Source organism: Clupea harengus, chromosome 22 (genome assembly GCF_900700415.2).
Source record: "Clupea harengus chromosome 22, Ch_v2.0.2, whole genome shotgun sequence".
Lineage (NCBI taxonomy): Eukaryota > Metazoa > Chordata > Actinopteri > Clupeiformes > Clupeidae > Clupea > Clupea harengus.
This window is the reverse complement of record NC_045173.1, coordinates 2,866,031-2,892,520: the sequence shown is the minus strand read 5'-3', so window position 1 is coordinate 2,892,520 and position 26,490 is coordinate 2,866,031. Positions and strand designations below refer to the sequence as shown.

Here is a 26,490-nt window from a genome sequence, read left to right as displayed (position 1 = left end):
CAAACACACTCAAATCCAGCAGTTTTATTTGTCAAACTTACAAACAAACAAACAAACAAACATACATACACATACCTATTTGGCGTGCTTCAAAGGTCAGAAGAGCCTAGTCAAGTGAAAAGGGAGAAAAAGCGGGAAAAACTTGAGGAACAAGCTGCCACTTCCCAGAGGGTGATCATGCTGTTTCTCAAGTAGTGTCTTCCCATGAGATCCTCATGAAATTCCAGAGAAGGTGGGAGGAGAATGCCTGAGACATCTACCACACACACACACACCACACACACACACACACACACACACACACACACACACACATATTCCAGAGAAGGTGGGAGGAGAATGCCTGAGACATCTACCACACACACACACACACACACACACATATTCCAGAGAAGGTGGGAGGAGAATGCCTGAGACATCTACCACACACACACACACACACACACACACACACACACACACACACACACACATATTCCAGAGAAGGTGGGAGGAGAATGCCTATGAGACATCTAACACACACACACACACACACACACACACACACACACACACACACACACACATATATATTCCAGAGAAGGTGGGAGGAGAATGCCTATGAGACATCTAACACACACACACAATTCTGGGACAAAGATGCACATTTCTGGGACAATGCTGGAACGCACACATTGTTTTCTAAGCATTGGCCTTGATTGACTTAAAGGTACAGTGTGAGGTAGCTGAATTGCAACCTGCTGAATACCCTTACAAACGTGTGTGAGTAACTCGAGCCAGTGTTTTGGTTTGTCCGTTCGGGGCTACTGGAGGAACATGGTGGCGCAACAGCGGTTCCGTGGAAGAGGACCCATTCCTAGAATTATTTTGGGTAGTGACCACATCCTTCCACCCCTCCTCCCTGGTGATCATTTCCCATTCTGAAACCAAGGTGACATCACATAGCATGTCCCTGACAGGTACTGGGATGTGCTAAAAACAGATCATGTTATGCAACACAGACACACACAGAGAGAGAGAGACACACACACACACACACACAACACACAGAGACACACAGACACACACACACACAGAGACACACACACACACACACAGAGACACACACACACAAACAGAGACACACACACAGAGACACACACACACACACACACACAGACACACGCACACAAACAGAGACACACACACACACACAGAGACACACGCACACAAACAGAGACACACACACACACACACACACACACAGAGACACACACACACAAACAGAGACACACACAGACACACACACACACACAAACAGAGACACACACAGACACACACACACACACACACACACACACAGCCCCTGTGGCACTTCACAGATGGGCAGTGTACTACAACTGTGCGACCTTTCCCAAATCGTATTAACATGGGTACAGTGCTGCAGCGTGCTATACGTGCCAGAGGACTGCTTTGATCCCTACAGAGGCTCACATAACTTCTGCTGGCACGGCCACAGGATTAAGATGGGAAACGAAAACAAAGGCACCATTATTTCCAAAACAAATTTGGTAATTTTATTTACAGTTCAAGTCAATCACATGCAACATTTTTTTTCAAATGAAAAGAACATGAAATTAGCAAAAAAAAAGTAATGCATCTCATTTTTAATTTCCCTCCAAAATAGCAATTAAATATACAAAAATAGAGCTTACAAATACTGTACAGCAAATGTCTCCAAAAATATTCTGCTGCAGAATTCTTAGTTTTACAAACATGTCTGTGAGGTTCACAAACATAATCAGTGTTAACACAAGCGGGATGTACGGGCTGGGGACTGACTGTAAGGGGTGGGTCAGGGTCAGGCTAAGGGGCTGTGAAGGGAGGGGGCACAGAACTAGTCCAAAGTGGGGGTGAAGCTTGACACTGAATAAATATACAACACACTATGTAAACAGGAGCAGTACAGAGATAGAGTTTGTGTGTGTGTGTGTGTGTGTGTGTGTGGTGGGGGTGGGGGTGGAGAGTGGGGGAGGGTGACAGGAAGAGGGCTGGTGAAGTCAAAACGTTTAAGGCCCAAAACTGAAGATCTGGAAATCGGCAGTTATTCAGTTCTAACATCCTGTCCATGTAGTCATTCGGCACCGAGTACATTACAGCTGTCATTCATGCACCATTCAACTGGTCCAACAGCACCCGTTGTGTTAAGAAATGATTGGAGTGATATGGAGCAAGACAGTTAAGAACTAAGGCAGACACAGCGTCCAGTCTGGGTTTTCAGCTGGATTAGATGACATAGGCCGGATGGGAGTGCCATTATCTACGAAGCACTAAAGTCCTTGACCACAAAACTCTCAAACTGCTATCAAATCTAGTTTGGCCTCTATATCACAGTTATGAAGCATCCCTTTCCAATATATAGGACTGCAGCAGGCAATTCCAATATGTTCAACATGGGTATATAATGTACCTTTTATGGACATACAACGTGAATTCTAACTCTGCCATCATATCTACACTAGCAGACGGATTGGCAAGCAGCTCCTCTTACCACACACTTATGAGGTAATTGTATTTGTCATGGTACACATTGATATCTAAGGGAGCTGCAGTATTTATTTATGTAAAAGCTAATCATATGGGCCTTGTGGAACTATGACCAATTAAAGGACAGCCAATGGGATTGGACAAGATTACCAGCTCAAACTGTCTACCTAGCTTCTGTTTCAGAACATTTTGGATATAATCTTTGCCTTTTCTGTTTCTTATGGCTAGACCAACAGGAAGTGAGAGGGGGGAAACACTACTACTGTCACTACTGTCGCACCTCCATGTGATTTACAGTCAGACCAGTGGCACAATCACATGCCTTTCACATTATTCTGTTCTTCACAGTCCTGTTGTACCTTACTAAAACATACATTCAATCACAGAACAACAGTTTCAAAAGAAATAAGACTTTCAATTCAATTGCACTACAACATGATTTAGTTGTGATTTGAGCTTTGCTGGGTTTCTAAAAAATTTCCAGAAGCCTGTTTCAAAAGTTTCAGGGGATTTTCCAGATTTGACAGGGGGACCAAAATGGACAAACAGGATTTCCAACAATGCAGTATGTTACAGCAAAACATAGCTGAAGTGAAAATGTACCAAAAAATCCAATCACGTGTCTTCTAAGGTTTAGTCTTTTCCACCACAGTAGTGTGTGTTGCCTCACAAACATGGACAAAACATGAATGACACCATCACATACATCAGTAATGCACAAAGCTCCAATACACAATCTGCACCATTCCCTAAAACACAAGACATTATTTTGTAGTCATGTACAAATCACGTGAACGAATGAGAAAGCTGCCCCAGATCCTGAACCCACACTGTTCAAATCCAAAATGGAGATTGTATGATTACACTTTGGTTTTCCTAGGGGTTTTCTGCTAGTCTTCAACCTGACTGTAGTAAATACGGACTCACTAGAGAGATCTCTTCTTAAGCTCAGGCTATCTCACCCAGATGCAGTGTTTGGCAGTAAGAATGCCTGCCTAGAGGAAGGCACCTACATCAGAAGACACAAAAACAAACCCACATATTAGGACTGATCACACTTCCAATGGCCTTATTACTAGTGTTATGTAGTGTCATAAAAAGGGGAATCGTGTATCCTTCTTATCCCATTTTTGTTTACTCAGAGGCAAATGGCAGCCCATTATGGGCAGAGGTGAATCTAGGGTCATTTGATGCCAGTCAAGAGCACCTTAACACTTCGTACCAAAAATGTGCACTTTCATCCACACTGGTGGCGGTGGGAAATGAGGCCAGCGTAAAAAGAGGCCGACACAAAGGACCCTGTTCGTAGAGGGGTGGGTGTGGAGATAAACAAAACCCCAGCAGAGAGGGGAAAGCGCCAGAATAAGAGCTCAGAAAGGCTGCTATTCTCTGGGGAGAATTAAAACGCTGCCTCACCTGCTGACCATAGCCTCCACAGGCTCGGCACTGATCCACACAGAGGGGCCTACGTCAGGGACACGAGGGCAGCGCTGCGGCTCCATTGAGAACTGGGCCAGCGGGGGCCTTTGTGCCGGGGCCACACAAAGAGCCCCAGGAGAGCTGAACGCGTCGGATGATATGCTGAGCTCGGCTGGAATGTTACAGGGCCTGCCGCCTACAATCAGTCTTCTCTCTAAAATAAGTTCTCCAGGGGGACGCATAGCTCACACGGCTGCCAGTGTTGAAAGACAACAGGCCCAAAAAAGGCCCTTTTCCTGGGGGGGGTCGTGAATAAGGTGAAGTCTTGTTGTTTGAGAAACTTGGGCAGTTGATTCAGTCTAGGCTGTGTCACGTTCTGAGATAGGTCATACTACATACGCCACGACTCACTAACACATAAAAATGTATATGTATACTTGTTGCTTTGCTTAATGTCATCAGAACTTGGGAGAAAGACCCAGTTCAAAGCCCAAATGCAGTAATAAGTGTGATATAAAACAAAGCTGTAATAAATAACCAGACAAAACAGGTTTGCACAGAAATTGCAACGGTGCTCCGTGGTGACCCTGAAGCTCTGAAAAAGAGAGCTCACTATCTCATACTGAATTTTGAAAAGGGTGATATTTGAATGATATTTCAGAAATGTATGACCGCTAGCACAGTTACCGCTACAGTTTTCCACCACTGACCTTTATGCCTGAAATCAGAAGCCAGATTAAACAACTGTTGCTGTTTGGTTGTAGATTGTTTTGACATGATCTTTCTGCTCAATAATATGACTAACACTGTCAGTATTCTGTGGGTTCCATAAAAGTAAAAGGAGAAAGTGACTTGTTGTTTTTAGCACAACAGACCCTTAGGGCAGCCTCTCACAGGAAGTCAGTGTCTCTGTATCCAAATGCATCCAGATTGCTTCAGATAATCACTGAGGTTTCACAACTGTGAGGGCTTGGGCAATCGACCCCAGGAGCACGGTTGCACATCTCTGGCCTGTTTCTAAAGGGAAACACCTTCCACATGGCTTAGGGCGAGGCGGTAGAGCAGAGTAGGCGAAAGGCAGATTAGATCGGTTTGTGCTAAATGTTAACACGTAGCAAATCCTTCACATGAGATACACTCGTCCAGTCACATACACATACTAGACCAGGGGTCAGAGGTCAAAGGTTAGCACAGGCATGCTGACCAGCTGTCTCTCCTAAATTCACTTTTAGATGGTCAGCTTCAGGGTCCTCCTGACCTCAAACTTGAACACTGAAAACACACATATACACACACACACACAGGCAAACTGTGCCACAGTTTCATTCTGCATTCTACATATATATGTGTGAGTGTGTGTGTATGTGTGATTGTGTATGAGACCACCAATAAGTGTTCTGAATCCTAATTACTCCCCTCTGCATTAATCCAAGGGGAGGTGAGAGTATCAATACCATCTTTATTCATTTAGCTTTGCTTTCTTGCTTGTTTTTAGTCAATGTCCCACCTAACCGAAATTAAACTGATGCGGCTCTATACACAATAACTAAATAAAATGAAAAGGAAAAAAAGTAATACAATTAATCAATTCAATAAAAATATAAAATATGACCTTGCTACTACCTTCACAAGCGATTAGGTTGAGTTCTCATAAAGTGCTTGTTAAAAAAAAAAAAAAAGAAAAAAGGTTCATTAAAAATGCAGCTGGTTTCCATTTTTAATGTGTAGTTTTGTAAGTCTGCAGTTTGTCCTCTTGTGCTGGTGTCCCCAGAAAAGTGCTTTGGTTGAAAAGAGTCAGGATGACCACCACTTGGCCGCAGGGAGAAAGGGAATAAAAGGAAACGGAAATTACACAATTACACAGAATCATGAATATTCATAAAGTATTCATATAGTCAATTCCTCTTTTTCTTTTTCTTCTTCTTCTTTTGTTGTGTGTGTGTGTGTGTGTGTGTGTGTGTGTGTGTGTGTGTGTGTGTGTGTGTGTGTGTCTGTGTCTGTGTGTGTGTGTGTGTGTGTGTGTGTGACTGTGTGAACCCACAAGGGCAGAGCAAAGAGTCAGGTGGTCAGATTTCAGCAGGTGGGATGGCGCTGCATAGAAACAGGAGTTCTCCTCCGTCTGTCCCGGGCTGTGTGCACGTGTACCTGTACAGGTCAGTGAGTGAGGGCGCTGGGGTCAGGTGAGGTCAGGTGAGGACGTGCCTCTGGGAGCTGGGGAAGGGTCGGCGGGAGGAGGAGGAGCAGGAGCAGGAGCAGGGAGGGGAGGTGGTGGTGGTGGTGGAGGGGACGCTACACCAGGTTCTCCACCCCAGGTAGAGGCTGCTGTGTGGGGCCCTGTGGCTCTGGGCTGCCCTGCTGCTGGGCCAGCTGTAACACAGGCATGTTGCACAGCGGGCACACCTTCCTCACCTCCAGCCACTTAATCAGGCACCTGAGAGAGAGAGAGCGAGAGAGAGAGGTGGGAGAGAGAGAGAGAGGGAGAGAGAGGAAGAGAGAGAGGGAGAGAGAGCGGGAGAGGGAGGGAGAGAGGGAGAGGGAGGGAGAGAGAGAGAGGGGGAGAGAGAGAGAGAGAAGAGAGAAAGGAAGAGGGAGGGAGAGAGAGGGAGAGATAGAGAGAGGGAGAGGGAGGGAGAGAGAGAGAGAGAAGAGAGAAAGGAAGAGGGAGGGAGAGAGAGAGAGAAAAGAGAAAGAGAAAGGGAGAGGGAGGGAGGGAAAGAGAGAGAGTGAGACAGGAGAGATACAAGTTAGATCCTTTTCTTGCACTTCAATTATTTCTCTTGAATGTGAAGGAGTGGGACACAGTAGCCTGGTGTGAAAACAGATCCATGCCGATGACACAGAGACTCTACGGGGCCCTGCTGCTCTTCTCCCTAACCTGACGCTGGGCACAGGGGGCTCCTTCACTGGCCCTCCCCTAGAGCAGAGTACACAAAGGCCCCTCACACGGCCTGGGCTCAGTGTGGGGGAGAGACAGCACATGTGTCCGGGCTCTGGCTGTGGCTGCCACTGACTGAGGCTCACTGACGGTGGGGCTGAGAGAAGAATCTGTGTGGGAGTGTGTGGGGGGACAGAAAACACAAAGGCTCTCATACTGGTAGGGGAGGGGGAGACTACCAGATGGGGATTTTTACCCCTCCTGTAAGCAGAGAGTGAGACTCAGGGAGAGGGGGAGGGAGAGAGAGAGAGAGAGAGAAGAGAGAGAGAGAGAGAACAAGTGAGACGCTTCTATCAAAACGCACACGAGTCAGGGAGGCTGCACGCTCTCAGCTGGTGAATAATTTAGCATGGGTCTGGAGCTATTTTAGGGCCACATCTCCACAGGGAAGTGCTGCGAAAGAGCAGTGAGATTCAGAGGAGAGCACAGCTGAGAGGAGGGGCACCTGGAGGACACCCACGGAACGGGGCAGGGGTGGATGTGGTACGGGAAGGAGGATTGTGGGGGAAATGAACGTTGTGCATATGTGTGTGGGTTTGTGGGTGTGTGTGTATGTTTGTGTGTGTGTGTGTGTGCGTGTTTGCGCGTGTATGTATGTGTGTGTGACAGTGTCTAAACATTAGTCTAGATATGTATGTCTAGACCGGACTCAGTTTGACTGTATTTACATCTTTCTCTGTATTTATTGTGTGAGTGCACATTAGTGGTGTGTGAACTGTGTGTATGTGTGTGTGTGTGTTTGTGGCGTATGTGTTCAGTCAGTCAGTCAGTCAGTCAGTGTGTGTGTGTGTGTGGTCTGCCCCTGTGACCTGCGCTGGTGCTTCCTTTGAGTGCTTCCCAGGACAGTTTGTCAGTCAGTGTATATTGTGTGTGTGTGTGTGTGTGTGTGTGTGTGTGTGTGTGTGTGTGTGAGTGTGTATGCTTCAACACAGCTACACACCCTCAGTTCTGTTTCCATGGACAGTGAGTGGACCCTCCCCGCCCATGTGTCATGAGCTGCTGTGGTAAAGCAGGGCAGGGTAGGGGCCTCTCGCTGATAAACAGACCAGGACTATTGAACACACACACACACACACACACACACACACACACCCACACACAAAACACTCAAGAGCTGCTCTGTGCTAAACACTTGCATGTCCATAATAACTAGCACATAGCAGTACCACACATAAACACAGACATACAGTCCATTCACTACAACGCATACAGACTAGTGCACACACACTCACACATGTAGAGTATGACGAGCATACAGATGTACACACTCCTACATGGACACACTGACACTCATGCTCACACTCATTCATATACACAGACACACACTCCCACCATCCCACAAATGCAGCCTGTCACTTCGTCCTGTGTGAGTGAGTGTGCGTGTGTGTGTGTGTGTGTGTGTGTATGTGTGTATGTGTGTATGTGTGTGGTGACATGTCCTGGGCTGAGAAAAGCCAGACCAGACCACCGGGGTCATCTGGGGAATATGCTGTTTTCGTGTGTGTGTGAGAGAGAGAGAGAGAGAGAGAGAGAGAGAGAGAACGAAAGAACTTACTTCCTGTGAAAGGCGTGTTTACAAGGACAGATCCCCAGCTCATCTTTCTGTTTGAACTCCTCCAAGCACACTGCACAGATCTGTGGAGAGAACAACGGACGTCGTATGAAAAGACAATCAGCTGAGATGGGAATGTGACGCTGAGTCAAGGTCAGTCACTGATAACCAACATTTAACATCCAGCCTTAAAAAGAGAGGCCAGACTAGAGGCCAAACCTCTAAAGGCCCTCCAGCCTTAAAAAGAGAGGCCAGACTAGAGGCCAAACCTCTAAAGGCCCTCCAGCCTCCTCTCCTCTCCTCTCCTCTCCTCTCCTCTCAGCTCCATTTAGCCAGTGGCCTGAGGGAGAGGGGTTTTGCACGGCAGGCATCAAATATGAGCACCAAATCCCCTAGGACTACCAGATCTCCTGTCACATGAGGGGGGGGGGGGGGGGAGGGGCACACAGAGGTGTGGAGTTTGGCTGTGAATACAAGATCTCAAGGAGGGGGCGAGCTGGGTGTCTTTGAGGGTCCCTCTCTTTCTTTGATCTGTGAGGACCTGTCTTCCACAGAGTCACCCGAGCCCTCTGAATATATCACGAATTTGCGAAACGCAAAATCCACTGACGTTGTCTGCAGGAAGTACATGGCAATCGAAACTAGAACATGGCGTAATGTCAAGGACATTTCAAGTTGTTGTAGGTATTTCCAGAGTAGAGATGAACATGTCTTAACACGCTGTCAAAATGACAGCCTACTACACCTTAATGGATACCACAGCAGTGCAGAGTGAGTCAGATAGCCGCCATTTACTTTAAAAAGGACTTTAAAAGGACTTTAAAAAGGATTTAATTTCAAAAGTGATGTAACAACGAGAGCAGCCAGGAGACTGAAATACTTTCTTTCCTTCGCTGCTCTTTGGAGAGGCGTTAGAATGGGAATTACATAACACGCTATGAACTCATCTCCTGGCTGGATTTGCCTGGAACAGACACACCCCACTGGATACTCCCCACTTAGATACTAATCTAAATGTTGTATAATACGGACCTAGTCTAAACCTGGAGAATCCCCAATGTTCTGGTGAGGGAGTGAGAGCAGACTAAGCACAGTGAATGAGAACAGGTTATTTCCCTTCATTCCTTCCTTTTTTCCATGCAAATAAAAAACAAAACAAAACAAAAACAGTTACCCCTGACAACCAGGCCTCCAAAACAGTACCACGTACTTTGTTGCCTAGTTTAGCATCTGATTGTTATGGGACACATGCATAACGTAGGTTTACCACAACACACAAGTTACTGCGATGACCTGCTTTTCTGCCTCTGGTTTGACATTAACTTGGAGGGTCTCAGGCAGTCATGCTCACAGACACTGAGTGCATGCAGTTGTGTGTGTGTGTGTGTGTGTGTGTGTTGTGTGTGTGTGTGTGTGTGTGTGTGTGTGTGTGTGTGTGTGTGCTCAGAAGGCCATTGTACTTGCCAGGCTGTGACTGCACAGTAACGGTATGTGGCTGCTGCACAAATGGGGGAGCAGCATTTAGAGAATGAGAAGTGTCAGTGTGAGCCGGACAGAGTGGTAAATCACTAAGTCACAATAAACCTTTTTGTGTAAAGTTTGTCTGTGTGTGTGTGTGTGTGTGTGTGTGTGTGTGTGTGTGTGTGTGTGTTTGTATGTGTGTGTGTGTGTGTGTGTGTTTGGGGGTGCTGGTGGACGGGAAGAGGTGTCTGAGTAGACAGAGCCAAACACAGTGACAATGGCTGGAGCAGAGACAGTAACAGTGACAGTGTGTGTGTGCACACGTGTCTGTGTGTGTGTGTATGCACACGTGTCTGTGTGTGTGTGTGTGTGCTTGTGTGTGTATGTCTGTCTGTGTCTTTCTGTGTGCGTATGTTTGTGTGTATGTGTGAGTGCGAGTGCGAGTGCGAGTGCGAGTGCGAGTGCGAGTGTGTGTGTGTGTGTGTGTGTGTGTGTGTGTGCCTGCATGACTGTAGGATTTTGTGTGTGTTGGTCAGACACCAGGGATATATACTTGCATCTTCAGCGCTCAGTGAGAGCAGTAAAAAGGGGGGCAGTGAAGCGAGTGAACTGTTACTGAGGCTCCAGCCGTCCTGGAAAGTGGTCAATGACCTGGATGAGACAACAGGGAGCCCCCATCTCCATTCACTCGCGCATTCAGGCCCCCAATTGTGGTGGTCCAATGGCTGTTCAGTGAACTGTCAAAGTGATGGGTGCACTCCCAGGGGCCAGGATCACACTCAGCGCACAGGAAGAGAAGAGGGCCCTCCGCAGCCTTCTGCACCCCCCCCCCCCACACCCCCCACACCGTACACTTCTATGCTTCTTGTTCCCCCTCTTTTACCTCCTTTCGTTCTTTACTCCTTTCCACCCATCTGTCTCTTTACCTCTCCACCCTTTCTCTCTGTCTTTTCAGTAGCGAGTGAGAGTGGGGCTACCCGATGTTGACTTGCATAAGTGAATGCTTCTGTGCAGATCTTCCCCCCGTCCCTCCCCTGGCTGTCTCTCTCTCTCTCTGCGGGGGACAGAGTCAGGGCACAGAGCCCCCTCATCCACCAGTCCAAACACACACACACACACACACACGAGCCTCGGCAGATGCGGCACTCAATCTTCATTCTTGCCCACTGAATAATGTACAGCCTCTGACATGCTTAGACATCGGCCTTCACAAGTACTGTTGCTTTTAAGGGAGCCTGATGTGTTTGTGTGTGTGTGTGTGTGTGTGTGTGTGTGTGTGTGTGTTGGAATGTGTGAGTACGAGGTGTTTTTGTGTGGTTAAAAGAGCCTGCCCATTGCCACATCCTGAAAGCACCAGCAGTTGCATTTTGATACTAACTGTGTGCGTATGTGTTTGTGTGTGAGAGAGAGAGAGGAAGAGAGAGAGAGAGAGAGAGAGATGAAGAGGGGGAGAGAGAGAGAGAGAGAGAGGAAGAGAGAGAGAGAGAGAGAGAGAGAGAGAGAGAGAGAGAGAGAGAAAGAGACAGAGAATGTAATGACCATCTGCATGACACATTAAGGTGCTCCAGACATGCGGTCCTGATATGTGCAGCTGATGAGGGGTGTAACCAGACCCTCCGTTACATAAAGGGGCACAGGGGAACGACCAGAGGGGAGCGGCTCCTCAACTGGGGCTCGCTACACATCTCTCCAACTGTCTCTCTCTCTCTCTCTCTCTCTCTGTCTCTCTCTTTCTCTCTCTCTCTCTCTGTCTGTCTGTTTGTGTGTGAGTCTATGGGGAGAGTCGTTGGCCATTCTCCCAAGACAATAACATTCTTCTGTCTACTGGAGTGAAATGACACGGCCACTAGTAACACAGCCTGGCAGTGTTTACCTCCAGAAGTGAATGCAGGGACCCTGTATCAGAGAATCCCACTGTAGGTCTGGATTAGGGGTTATTTCCAAAGGGACATACCCTCCGCTAGCTGATTGATACTATCTTGGACATGAGGGACAATGACAGACTTAGTTAAGCTTTTTCTTTTCTTTTCTCTGGACTCTTGCCCAGCCCTGAGCACCGAGTGACTCATTTCTCGTGTTGTTTCCCCTCCCATAATTATAGAAGCACACCGCATCTTACCAGACCCAAACTGGTCCGAACTGGATGGAGTTTACTGAGCAGGTCCTGTGCCACATTTAATCTGCAGTGCAGAACTGGCAATTAACTCAAAATCTACCACTTTATAAACTTCAGGTACACTTTGTGCCCCTGTGTTTGCCTGCGGCTCCTACAGAGTGTTAAAGATCAAACTATAGGGCCCTGACCATCCAAAGCACTATTCTCTTCAGTAGCAATAGCTTCCGGCAGCCCACACTACCATTTCAGCAGCATTTGCATCATAGCCCAACGTGTGTCACTCTTGTTAGTCTGACTCATAGTGGCTGGCCAGGCTACTGCTGTAAATGGCAGTGTTTTTTAATTACTCAAAGCAAGTGCAAAGTGATTTGAATTCCAAACAAGAGAGTCTTGATGTCATACCAGGAAACTGTGGGTACACCTGCAAAGCAAGTCATCAGTAGCATTACGTGTTGCCGGGTGCGGCTCAGTCAAGAATATCCTGTGGTGACCCATGCAGAATGCCGAGAGTGCAGATATTAGACGCCTGATGAAAAGAACATTCTACTGTCATCACGTACGTGGAACGGGCCACTTAGACGCACTCAGTCACATCGCTGACAATCTCTTGCTGTTCTGTATCTGGCACTCTGTGTTCTGGACGCACAGGACAAGTGACAGTTCAACTGACATCTTTGTACCACAACATGACAAACACACAGCACTGGTGTAGATAACAGCTTACGTGGTAGAGGGGTATATCCAGTCAATATCAGATTAGTTTTAGGATGGATTGCATTTACGTGTCTACTAACTTACACTAAAGCTTTGAAAACTTCTAAGAACACTTGGTAGCATTGACAAACATTCTCTCTGCTCCCTGACAACAAGACACATCACTACGTGATATGAAGTATGTCCTTGAGTCGGGAAGTTTCGTTTGGTTTCGCCAGGTATTATCTGTGGCGTGTGCGTTGTGTCCCTGCAAAGCCACACAGTATACCTGGGGTTTCCAAAGGCCTGGTGAGTGTTATTGTTTTTCTGCACCGCGAAAGAACTGAGCCTGGCCACATCCCCTTGCCACATACCGGAGCGCTCCCAGAGCTGTAATAACAGAGAGGCGGGGAGCTGGCCATCGCTGCCATCCTACCGACAACTCAGCCACACCACAGCACTGCACTGTGGGAAATTCCAGTCTGTCTCTGCTCACACACTAGTACATTTCATTAGTATCCATGTGCTACGGCTGACAAACAGAGACAGAGAAAGAGAGAGAGAGAGAGAGAGAGAGGAAGGGAGAGAAAGAGAGAGAGAGAGAGGAAGGGAGAGATAGAGGGAGAGAAAGGGAGAGAGAGAGGGAGAGAAAGGGAGAGAGAGAGAGAGAGAGAGAGGAAGGGAGAGACAGAGACTAGAGCTAACAGAAAGGGGAGATGAGGGAAGAGGAAGTAAGAGAGGAACAGTGTCTGAAGAGGAGATACGCTCTAGAGAGACAGACATGCTCCAGGAGAGACAGACATGCTCCAGAGAGACAGACACATATTGGCTATTATCTATGCCGATGTGTGTGGACGTCTCTGGAGGATCTCTGTTAGAAGCCTTTGGCTAAGATAGGGAGCAACTAAAACACACTGCCAACAGCATAACTTGTACCATGACCTCACAAAAATACACTGATACTGAAACTGCAAATGGCAAAATGGAGTCCTCACCCAGAGCATCCCACCCTCCCCCTCGCACCTCTCCATAAGGAGAATCATCCCACCCTCCCCCTCGCACCTCTCCATAAGGAGAATCATCCCATCCTCCCCCTCACCTCTCCATAAGGAGAATCATCCCACCCCTCCCCCTCGCACCTCTCCATAAGGAGAATCATCCCATCCACCCTCCCCCTGCACCTCTCCATAAGGAGAATCATCCCATCCACCCTCCCCCTGCACCTCTCCATAAGGAGAATCATCCCATCCACCCTCCCCCTGCACCTCTCCATAAGGAGAATCATCCCATCCTCCCCCTCGCACCTCTCCATAAGGAGAATCATCCCACCCCTCCCCCTCACCTCTCCATAAGGAGAATCATCCCATCCACCCTCCCCCCCGCACCTCTCCATAAGGAGAATCGATGTCCATGACATGGACACTTGAATCATTAGATTAGGGGCGCTAGTGAAAAACAAACCACAGGGTAGCACACTCTGATCCCCTACACCCCTGTCAACCAGCCCAGTTACTCAATCTTACATGGGACACTCTGCGTCCAGCTGGCCACTTTACAGAGGGTACTGTTGCAACCCTGCACCACTGCGCTTCTCTGGGCCACGGTGCGTATTGGTTTGGTGCGTCAAATAGGTCTGGAGGGGACTGCATTCTTTATGGTTTTGGATGTTAACTGAAAAACAGGTTGGTGTACCACTAAGATAGCACCACAAATATGTAAGAGAACAACTCCTGCCGTCGGCGTTAACCGCCTGAAAACCGTCCTCTCATAAGTGGTTAACTAGTCAACACCAGACTTACCTCATGCAAATTTAGTTCTTTGACCTTTTCCTTCTGTATAACCTGAAACAAAACAAACAAACCATAAATACAACATTACCATCATACTAAAGCATCCTCCACTTACCACGCTTGATAACAACATTCAGCATAGAAATATTCACATATTTATGTAAACATCACAACAACAACAACAACAATATAACCCCTGTCCAATGAAAAGTGTGCATTCAGTAACCGTTTCCCCAGTGGGCCTTCATCGTGCGGTCTGGAGGATTATGGACGGAACACACCCACGGCCAATCACACAGCTCGGTTTGGGGCTGGGCTTTCACACAGCATCTGTAAATGAGCTCTGCTTATGCAACCTCCCTGGAGCTCCTGGCCTTTTTAATTAGTAATCAGGGAGATGTGTGTAGGTGTGTGTGTGTGTGTGTGTGTGTGTGTGTGTGTGTGTGTGTGTGTGTATATGTGTGTGTGTGTGTGTGTGTGTGTGTGTGTGTGTGTGTGTGTGTGTGTGTGTGTGTGTGTGTGTGTGTGTGTGTGTGTGTGTGTGTGTGTGTGTGTGCATGTGTGTGTGAGTGTGTGTGTGTGTGTGTGTGTGTGTGTGTGCATGTGTATGTGTGTGTGCGTGTATGTAAGCGTGACTGAGCTTGGCCACTTGTTACACATGCACTAACTCCTGCGGGAGGTGTCTTGCTATAGGTCCGAAGCAGACATGATCTGGGTACATTACATAAACACAGCGGGGTTAACAGGGCCAGGGGATCACAGTACACGAGACTCTCAACTCCAGGAGCTCGGCAAACACAGCAGTACAGTATGCAGGCTGTTATTGGGGGGGGGGGGGGGGGGTCAGCCCAGCAGAGCAATAAAAACAAAAAAGCCAGTTGCTCACCTGTTTGTAAGCATAGAGCTCCTTGTGCGCCTGATGCCGTAACCTGAAGGACAATGAAAAAAGAGGGACATCTCTCTTATTTACAAAAGCCTTTTAAAACCATTACACACTGTACAGTTCACCATGTATCTAGTTAGCACACTTAAAAGTGATGGTGCAGGGTCGAGAGCCAGCTACATGTCAGAATAAGAGGACATTCTCTTCCAATGAGAAATACTTCACCACGGCACAGGCTGTCAGTCTTAGCTAGCCATTCCCCAGGGTGAGCTGAGATGGATTCTGAGGACGTATAGAAACCCTAATGACAAATTCTTAAGTAATTACCTACATTTTATTCCTCTATTGTTACTAATGACTTATCAATTTGGAATTGACTGTTTTGCCTACATACATTTATTCAGTCTCCCTGTCAAGAAATTTCACACAATTTGTCCTAATTGTCATTGAACATGAATTGCGTTGACATGTTGCTTCACCACAAATATGCGGCAGATTCCATGAAGATATGACAGCCATGTCTGAAGCAGATAACGGCCACCGCAATTTTATTTGTTGACACAATGGCAACAGTAGGCTTTCCAAATGGATGTGTTCCACACAAACACTTCATCTCACTGACAGGACCTTATTTGGATCTGGTCTCGTCATGGTCTAAGTGAGATTGAGCCCTGCTGTGCGAATGAGGCAATTTCACACCTACATATCCCAGTGCCCAGGACAAGGAACCTTGAACTCAGTGGCTTTGGCTGCCTCTAAATCAGGGGCCCTGTTAGTAGGTAGCAGCTAACGCTATAACTCCTCGGCTGACCCTGCGGAAGCTTTACCCTATGCTCTGATGAGGTCGACTTCACAGACACACACAGAGTGTCATCTGGAATGGCAATTACCAAGTCCAATGGGCATTCAACACCCAAACCTAACTCCTGTCTTCTGTCCAATGGGCATTCAACACCCAAACATAACTCCTGTCTTCCGTCCAATGGGCATTCAACACCCAAACCTAACTCCTGTATTCTGTCCAATGGGCATTCAACACCCAAACCTCTGTCTCCTGATACAAGCCAGGGTGACTCATCCCCACCAGCACGAGTGGCTTCAGACTGGACTGAGCCGGACTGATTGGACTGTTAACGCTAAACTACCTTTCTGAGGTTACAACAAGCTTAAGTTACACTGAAGCTGTGAGGCTATGTACACTCACATGCAGAGCAGCCATGCAAACACTGGCCATTGGGATTACCAGACTACAAAGAGTACTCAAACACTAAACTACAAAGAGTACTCAAACACTGGCCACTGGGATTACCAGACTACAAAGAGTACTTAAACACTGGCCACTGGGATTACCAGACTACAAAGAGTACTCAAACACTGGCCACTGGGATTACCAGACTACAAAGAGTACTCAAACACTGGCCACTGGGATTACCCAGACTACAAAGAGTACTGCTCTTAAACACTGGCCACTGGGATTACCCAGACTACAAAGAGTACTGCTCTTAAACACTGGCCACTGGGATTACCAGACTACAAAGAGTACTGCTCTTAAACACTGGCCACTGGGATTACCCAGACTACAAAGAGTACTGCTCTTAAACATTGGCCACTGGGATTACCAGACTACAAAGAGTACTGCTCTTAAACACTGGCCACTGGGATTACCAGACTACAAAGAGTACTCAAACACTGGCCATTGGGATTACCAGACCACAGAGTACTCAAACACTGGCCATTGGGATTACCAGACCACAGAGTACTCAAACACTGGCCATTGGGATTACCAGACCACAGAGTACTCAAACACTGGCCATTGGGATTACCAGACTACAAAGAGTACTCAAACACTGGCCACTGGGATTACCAGACTACAAAGAGTACTCAAACACTGGCCACTGGGATTACCAGACTACAAAGAGTACTCAAACACTGGCCACTGGGATTACCCAGACTACAAAGAGTACTCAAACACTGGCCACTGGGATTACCAGACTACACAGAGTACTCAAACACTGGCCACTGGGATTACCAGACTACAAAGAGTACTGCTCTTAAACACTGGCCACTGGGATTACCCAGACTACAAAGAGTACTGCTCTTAAACACTGGCCACTGGGATTACCAGACTACAAAGAGTACTGCTCTTAAACACTGGCCACTGGGATTACCAGACTACAAAGAGTACTCAAACACTGGCCACTGGGATTACCAGACCACAGAGTACTGCTCTTAAACACTGGCCACTGGGATTACCAGACTACAAAGAGTACTGCTCTGTGAAGCACTGTTATGGTTGACTCACCTGTCAGCATGCTTGATGGACTACACTGCTCAAGGACACCTAGATGGCCATTTCCCATTCTTCATCCCTGCATCTCTACGTTACGGAGAGCAGGTGCTCCTACAGTATTTACACCCTATGCAGCCTACACCATACATCACGCACTTAATGTTCTCTTTGTCCTTCCCCAGACATACGCAGCGCTGTTCCGCAGCCTCAGCAGTGAGGCGCGTCCCTCACACCAGCACACGTGCAGCTCTGGCTCCGCTACTGCTGACGGTGCACGGGGAGGCTGGGTCCTCACACCTCGTTATGTTTCGTCCCTGTGGGGGCACGTGCCCATCCGGTGTGCGTATCCACCAGCGGGGCGGGGCAGAAGGAAACATAAGGAGGACCACGCATGGGGGGTCTCATGAGCGGGATATCTAAGACAGTCTGGGGGTCAACTGAGATGGAGGCAGCCAAGCACTGGGGGGCTAACAGGGTATCTAGGGGTCTCGAGTCTGTAGATAAACACCGCAGTGCTAGAGTCCTTTGATCTTAAAAAAATGTGAGTGGTGGTCTGTGTGTGTGTGTGTGTTTAATTCAGAAGAGGTGGGGAAAAAAGATTATCTGTGAATGGAAAATAACACTAAGCAGAGTCGGAAGTCTTGCAGGCACCACTGAGCTGACATCAGCACAAATGAATCTAAATAAATTACAAGTGCAATCATTCTCAGAGCGTGGACAATTAGTAACTTAAATTAGTACGTTAATATTTGCCTGACCAGTTTTGATATTAGCAGTGCAAATTCAATAGCACACATAGTTTATATAGTAAACGCGGGCTATACAGTATTTATCCTTCAGTTCACACAAACACAATGATAATGCATTTCTTAAAAGCAGGCACAGGAAAAACAACATAAGAAAACACCATTCAGGTACACTTTAACACTGGTTTGTCCTTGATAGGACTGGGGTACAAAAATCAACCAGAAAGAGGTCTAAAGAGCAATAAAGACAAGGGGGGAAAGACAAAGACCGGGGAAGAGTGGAACAAAGATGAGAAAAGAGGACAAGTTTTTTTTGTAAGATTTACCTCCATTACAAGTAACCTTAACCTCTCGGAGCAGAGTGAGAGGGATCTGTAAAACAAGTAGCACAGTCTAGGAGAAAAACTGACATTACTGAAAGAAACACACACCAGTAAAGGTGCAGCGGATCCCATTAGACAACAGGGTGTGAGGTGGGGTGGGATTAGGGTTGACCAGGTTGACTGAGTTGACTAAGACTTGATTAAGTGGTGGAGTGGCCTATCTGACACTTCTTTACCATGAGCAGGACACCAACAAGCTCTTCTTACAGAATACTGTTATGTTGCATAGTCATGGTGATTAATATTGTGCTGGGTGCATTTAGCATTAAAGGACTGTTCATAGTCATGGTGATTAATATTGTGCTGGGTGCATTTAGCATTAAAGGACTGTTCATAGTCATGGTGAATAATATTGTGCTGGGTGCATTTAGCATTAAAGGACTGTTCATAGTCATGGTGATTAATATTGTGCTGGGTGCATTTAGCATTAAAGGACTGTTCATAGTCATGGCGATTAATATTGTGCTGGGTGCATTTAGCATTAAAGGACTGTTCATAGTCATGGCGATTAATATTGTGCTGGGTGCATTTAGCATTAAAGGACTGTTCATAGTCATGGTGAATAATATTGTGCTGGGTGCATTTAGCATTAAAGGACTGTTCATAGTCATGGTGATTAATATTGTGCTGGGTGCATTTAGCATTAAAGGACTGTTCATAGTCATGGTGATTAATATTGTGCTGGGTGCATTTAGCATTAAAGGACTGTTCATAGTCATGGTGAATAATATTGTGCTGGGTGCATTTAGCATTAAAGGACTGTTCATAGTCAAGGTGATTAATATTGTGCTGGGTGCATTTAGCATTAAAGGACTGTTCATAGTCATGGTGATTAATATTGTGCTGGGTGCATTTAGCATTAAAGGACTGTTCATAGTCATGGCGATTAATAGTGTGCTGGGTGCATTTAGCATTAAAGGACTGTTCATAGTCATGGCGATTAATAGTGTGCTGGGTGCATTTAGCATTAAAGGACTGTTCATAGTCATGGTGATTAATATTGTGCTGGGTGCATTTAGCATTAAAAGACTGTTCCTCCTGTGAGTCAAACATGATGCTGAGTGACCAACCCGCCCTCTCACAGCATGCCTGTGCTGTGTATGTATGTCAGCTGAGGTGTGTGAGACGCTTGAACCTGGGAGTATTTCACGAGTGCGTGTGGCAGCTGGTGTGTGCCTGTTATGCTCAGCCTCGTGTCGGATCTGTGTGTTTACCCAGAGCAGGGATGCTGTTCACATGTGGACTCTAGCACACGCCTGCCTCCCTCCTCACATCCTGAGTATGCATGGGTGCTGGGGAACATGGGAATCTTGACCCTTGGCTGTGTGTGTGAGCTGGCCTAAACTGACCCCCTCACCGTACAGATCATCGGACCTGCAGTGGGCAGCCTCAAAGCTTTATATTTGTCCATGTGAGATTGTTTAAGCATCAGCATGGTTAAAGTGGCAGCAGACATCATCCCATGTTGATAACACAGCTCAGCTCATACTGGGTGTGGTTCTCCTTTAAGGGTGACACTGGCGGCACGAAGAGAGATAAACTATTCTGACACAGAAACAATGAAACACAGTTAATAGTCTGCAGGGAAAAAAGCCTGTGAGAGATTGTGCTTACTGCATTATTTCTGCGCACGCTGAGAACAGCTATTTAAATGGGGACGGCGACAAAATGAAAAATGGTTTGGTGTTGGTGGGGAGGGGGGGGCATGACGACTCTATTTTGGTCCTGTTGCTAAATTTGCTATCGTCGTCATATTCCTCCTGCTGCTGGTATGAATATTTTAGCGGTGATTTCTGTGATGGCTGAGAGAAGTTTTGTGTGGTTTGGTGGGATGACGTGGGTGTCGGGTCTCTCAGAACAGACTCCAGTGCCTCACAGGCCTGTGGAAGGGAGACTGCATCTTTAGAAGTCTTTCAGAGCCAAAGTATCCTTCCGCTAGAATTGACTTGGTTATCTGATCATGATAAGAAATTCTAAATCCCCCCCCCCCCCCCGAAAAAGACACATTCTCCAGAATCAAACATATCACCTACCAATGCTGTTTTCTGGTCTGTCTCTCTACTGTTGAATGAAGCAGAAATGAACTTACCATCTCCCCCGCTGTGAAGGGTGTGAATTTGGATGAGAGCCGCAGGTTCTCTCTGTCTCAGGTGAAAACAAAAACGCTACACAAATGGCAAGTTATGTTTCTGACCTGGGCTGCTGCTGGAGGTTACCCCATGGCAACAGTGGACAGAAGTGTCCTGATTGGCCGAGGAGCCCCGAGAGGGCATTACCGGAGGAGGGGCTACTCCTACCTCCTCTCCGTGGAAATGGAGCACTACTTCTAGAGCAGGGATTCAACAATACACAGAGGTCTTACACAGATAAAAGCTACATCTACCAAGCACTCCGCAAGTTCACTTGAGGAGATTCGTGAGTTTTGAACTGGCATTGCAAATAACCTTGAGGCAGGAGGCAAACTGATATAGTGTGTCTCTCACGAATGAAGATGCTCACACGATACGGGCCTCTCAAGGTTGACACTTCTGAGATCGTGACTGCATGACTAGGCAGCTTTTGATTATGGTGAGCAGGTTTGCAAATATTGTAGACGTAAAATGTAGCCAGAATTTCAGCAGGGGAGAGACTTTGTGCTGGTCGGTTTGACTTATTTTATTGTATTGTATTTCTCAGATTATCAAGTCTTTCTGCTTCTCCAAACTGTGCTGTTTTGTGACCTTCACCGCAACAACAAACCACTTAAACCCTCCAAAAAGCATAACACCACAACTCAAACTCATTATCACAGCCAAAAATGCCATACAGTCAAAATGGACCATTAACCCAACTTCCAAATTTAAACTAGTGCAGAGAAGGATTTGGATTAAATGTAAAGAGGTTTGTTTACCTCTTCTGTAAGCACATGGGGGAAATAAACCCTTGCTTCAGCGTTTCGTGGCATTTCATAACAGTCAAGGTGCAACACCAACAACAACACTAGTGTTTTTCTGTCAGTGATGCAGTCTTTAGGCAGCGGATTTCTGTTGCTACTCAGGAAGTTGGACCAGTAGCTTATTCTATGGCTAAGGGGCATAAGCAGGTTGTGCCTGCAATCGTATGTAATCCCAGCATGGGGGGGGGGGGGGGGGGGGGGTAGACTCTTTGCAGCAAAAACAGAAAGCACGTTTGTCAGCAACGTCAGCAGCTTTCCTGGAAATCCAAAAGGGGTGCTTGGTGCCAGGATCTCACGCATCAGAGCTGAATCCATATCTGTTATTACATCACATATTACCTTTCGATTTGTAATTTGAGTCACTTTGGGTTAAGTGTGTGCAGGGTACCACACTTGGTATACGACTCCGGTACTTAGAGAACCCACGGACTTCAAAGTTGCGGTGATGAAAGCCGTCGCTCCCCACCCACCCCTCCCTGGCTCTCTCGCCTGGTGAGAAGATAAAAGAGAATCTCCTCTAAGCAGCACCATCTGTCAGCCTCTCCTCGCCTTTCTTCTGCGAGGCTTTTTAACATGCAGGCCCCAACGTCCTGCTGCATGAGGGAAGTATAGGCTCAACTCTGCCAACTCTGTTAGCAACTGCTGCGTCTGCGTCTGCGTCTGTGTGTTGACACAGAAAGCAATCTGAAGCAAGGTTTCTTCACAACAGCACACAGAGTCCCTCATAAAAGCTTATGGTAGAGGGTGGGCAATGGTCACAGGCCAAACTAGCCCTGGCAGTTGACGAGGAATCAAATGAGTGTGTTTTTCATGGCCCTGAATAGCCATGTACCCTCACTAGCTCCTCAGCACCACTGTAAACAGTCAGTCAGGTGACCGTGTGTGGGGGGAGGCCATCTGAGATGACGTCTAACCCCCCCCTAAAGGAAAGGAGAAGAAAAGAAAAGCACTCGGGCTACTGCATGGTCCAATCAAACGGCCGGGCTCCCGTCCTGCCTTCCGAGGGTCATGGCCCGGCCCAGCCGAGGGAGAAGACGTGCCGTGGCCACGTGCGGGTGGAAACTCATTTCCTTAATGCGCTGCACGCAAATGAATCAGCGACTGCCCAGCGGTGTTCCACTTATTATGTTTTTCATTAAAATTCATCGAGGCATACGTGAGCTCGTGAAGCAAGGAGTTTGTTTCCCACATCATCGCTACTGCACGCCAAACACAGCTTTCCAAATCAGGCGGCTTCATTGTTTCCAGTACATACATTTTTTACAAGGGTCAGGCGACTGTATGGCAATGGCAGCATCATCAAACATGTGTTGAGAGGAAGGAGAGTGGTGAAAAGGTCTTACCGAATCAGGTAGCAGCAGAACAGGAGACTGAGGATGAAGACAAATATGGCCGTGCCAAAGACCACAATGTAGATGTTGAGGGGAAGGTTCTGGAACCCTATATTCGGCATTCTGAAACTGTAGTGCTGATAGTCGGAGCTCATGGATATCCTAAGGGAAGAGGTAAGGACAGGACAGGAAGAGAGAGAGAGAGAGAGAGAGAGAGAGAGAGAGAGAGGCAGAGTGAGAGAGGGAGAGAGAGAGAACAGTGAGATATCTAACACTCATTCATTTAGCAGTGTCTTTGGTGCAGACCTCTATCAGTCTTGCCACCAGCCATGTAATGTAAACCATGCCACTGTAATCGATGTGTGGTCAGCCTGTCTCACGTACAAGCTTGCGCCCTGTCTGGCACTGGCAATCTCAAATTCAAATTCAAATTCAAAACGCTTTATTGGCATGACAGCATACAATACAACGTTGCCAAAGCATGTTTACATAAAATGTACAATCACAATTAACATAACTAAATAAAAACAAACAATACGTTATAGATGGTAACAATGTGGTATATAAACATATTACAGGTTAATTGTTAATTATTAAACATTAAATATTAGTTATGTGGGACAGGGGGTTCACATTACTGTGGAGCTCATGACAGGCTGATACATGTTTTGCTGCCAGTCTACAGCAGTCCTCCCTCTCTCCCAGTAGAACTGAGAGTCTGTCCAGATCATTTAGATGGTGGAATTCTGGGAATATTTGTGTTATTTTGTCAAAATAATGGTCTCTAAGACTATGGTTGCAGTGAATCAGTAAGTGTAGATCCGTCTCTACTGTTCCCTGGTTACAGAAGGAGCACAGCCTCTCCTCTCTGGGCAGCCAGGTCTGTCTGTGCCGGCCGACTTCTACTGACAGGTTGTGCTCACTCAGTTAAAGTTTTACTCAGTTTTTTTATCAGACACTGTGGTCAGGTAGTTTGCCACGGTGTACTGTCTGTTTAGTGATACATATGTTTCTAATTTGTTCTGGGATTTTGTTAGTTTTGCCGAGTGATCTCTATATTTTTCTTTTTCTTTCATAATGATTTGGTTAGATCTGATTATCTGAGATCCTGAGTTTTGAGGCTGAGGTCGTCGTCGTGTAATGACGTTGATGGTTCACCCAGCCTCAGGACAAGTAAGCTGAGGGGACTCTTTTGTGGGTTCAACTCCTGTCAGCATAGGGCTTTGTAGGAAAAGGAGAGTGGGTCACTTGTTTTAATATGATTCCTAAAATGTAGGGCTTGTTTTTGGATTTTTAATATTAGAGGGTATTGGCCTAATCTCTACTCCCTCCCCCCCCCCTCTCTCTCCCTCTCTCTCCCTCTCTCTCCCTCTCTCTCTCTCTCTCTCTCTCCCTCTCTCCCTCTCTCTCGCTCTCTCCCTCTCTCTCTCCCTCTCTCTCTCTCTCTCTCTCTGATTGATTGCCTTATTATTACTGACTTGGACAAATTAGCAGTGAAATGAAAGCACTACGCTGTTTGCTCAATCATGCTTCAATAAAATAATAAGTGCTTGGGAAGTGCAGCACCGGAGCAGTCAGCCCAACGACCTAATGACTACATGTCTGTTCTTCGCACTTCGAGGCCCGGGGTCTGAGGTGCCATGCGGCTTCTTCCATCAGCACTAATTCCCAAGCATACGAGCCCCACCCAGCCCGCTGTAGAAGACAAACAGCACCCAGCCTCAAACACACCCTCCAGCAGGGGACATGTCTGAACAGGTCCCTGAGTGCGCTGATGGGGAGGAGAGGCAGTGACAGAGACGAGAAGAGGACAGGGAGCAGCTTCAGTAATCATTCAGATAAAGCCAGAGCCACGGTGACAACGCCACACTTCTGTCCAGCGATCCACTGACAGCCAGCTCACACCCACACATATCCCCAGTTTCCACACGCACTCTCTCTCACACACACACACACACACACCCACACACATCCCCAGTTTCCACACGCACTCTCTCACCCACACACACACACACACACACACACACACACATCCCCAGTTTCCACACGCACTCTCTCTCACACACACACACACACACACACACACACACACACACACACACACACACACACACGTGTGGCAATATAAACAGACTCATTACAGTGCCATTCAAGCAAAGCCCATGCAGTCTGGAGTCCAATCTCATCCATAAATCAATAACTCACTCGGAGAGAGCTCAACCCCCAGCGGGCCGACCAAGAGGAGGGAGTGGGAGCCTCTTTGTTTCTTTTCCCCACACAAACCAAACACACCTTCCCGCCCTACTAACGGAGCAATACCTTGCCCTCAAATCCCCTTCTTGGCTGCGCGCTGCGCTCACAAACATTAGCTGAGCGCTCTCTGGCAGGGCTGATGCTCTGCCCCGCGTTGGCCCATGCTGCCCGTTTACACTGGCATTGTGCCCACACTCCGTCTCTGTCTACTTCCCCCTCCAGCACACAAAGCCCAGCGCTGGCCTTTATCAACACTTATCTGGGCACGCAAACACACCGAGGCCACATGGCCCACAGACATGCCTATGTCACCGTCCACACAGATATGCACATGGAGAGCGCATACAAACACACGCACGCACGGACGGACGCACGCACGGACGGACGCACGCACGCGCGCGCGCACGCACACACACACACACACACACACGGACGCATGCATGCACGGACGCACGCACACACACACACACACACACACACACACACACACACACACACACACACACACACACACACACACGGACGCACGCACGCACGGACGCACGCACGCACACACACACACACTAACAAAGTGACTTAAGGACAGGGGACATAGTAAGTGCTCTGGAAGTAATCTGACATGAACAAAGTGAGTATGAGAGCACAACACACAATGCAGTCTGGCATTCCATTAAGGTGGAGGAGCATCCATCCATGCAGGGTGAGTTCACCAAGTTCACAGTGGAAGATGTGTGTGTGGTGCTGCGTGCGTACATGTCTGGTGTGTGTGTGTAATAATCACATAGCTAAAAGGCTGGGCGGCCAGAGGAGTGTTGAGCGCTGCTGCCTGATGCTGGATCAGTGAGCGCAGAGAGCCGTGGTGGTGTACGAGGTGCTCCTGCCTGATGCTGGCTCAGTGAGCGCAGAGAGCCGTGGTGGTGTACGAGGTGCTCCTGCCTGATGCTGGCTCAGTGAGCGCAGAGAGCCGTGGTGGTGGTGGAGGAGGAGGAGCTGCTCCTGCCTGATGCTGGATCAGTGAGCGCAGAGAGCCGTGGTGGTGGAGGAGGAGGAGGAGCTGCTCCTGCCTGATGCTGGATCAGTGAGCGCAGAGAGCCGTGGTGGTGGTGGAGGAGGAGGAGCTGCTCCTGCCTCTTCACTCCTGCACTCGTGCGCTCCTCCCCCACTCCTGCAGCAGAGG

The 26,490-nt window shown here is 47.5% G+C and overlaps 1 protein-coding gene across 5 annotated transcripts in view; it reads right to left on the bottom strand.

Moving 5' to 3' along the window:
- Positions 1-5,384: 5,384 nt before the first annotated feature.
- rnf24 (ring finger protein 24) overlaps positions 5,385-26,490 on the bottom strand; it is a 35,064-nt gene continuing 13,958 nt past the window's right edge. For 2 of the 5 annotated variants that reach the window (XM_012831799.3, XM_012831800.3), the window contains exons 2-6: positions 23,073-23,222; positions 15,379-15,421; positions 14,502-14,543; positions 8,436-8,515; positions 5,597-6,376 (exon numbers count right to left, since the gene is read on the bottom strand). In XM_012831799.3, coding sequence (XP_012687253.1) covers positions 6,235-6,376; positions 8,436-8,515; positions 14,502-14,543; positions 15,379-15,421; positions 23,073-23,215 — 450 coding nt within the window. In that variant the 5' untranslated portion in view covers positions 23,216-23,222 and the 3' untranslated portion in view covers positions 5,597-6,234. Of the gene's footprint in view, positions 6,377-8,435; positions 8,516-14,501; positions 14,544-15,378; positions 15,422-23,072; positions 23,223-26,094; positions 26,479-26,490 lie in introns of all 5 variants that reach the window. The other 3 variants (XR_001162550.3, XR_001162551.3, XM_031560489.2) reach the window with 3 other exon arrangements.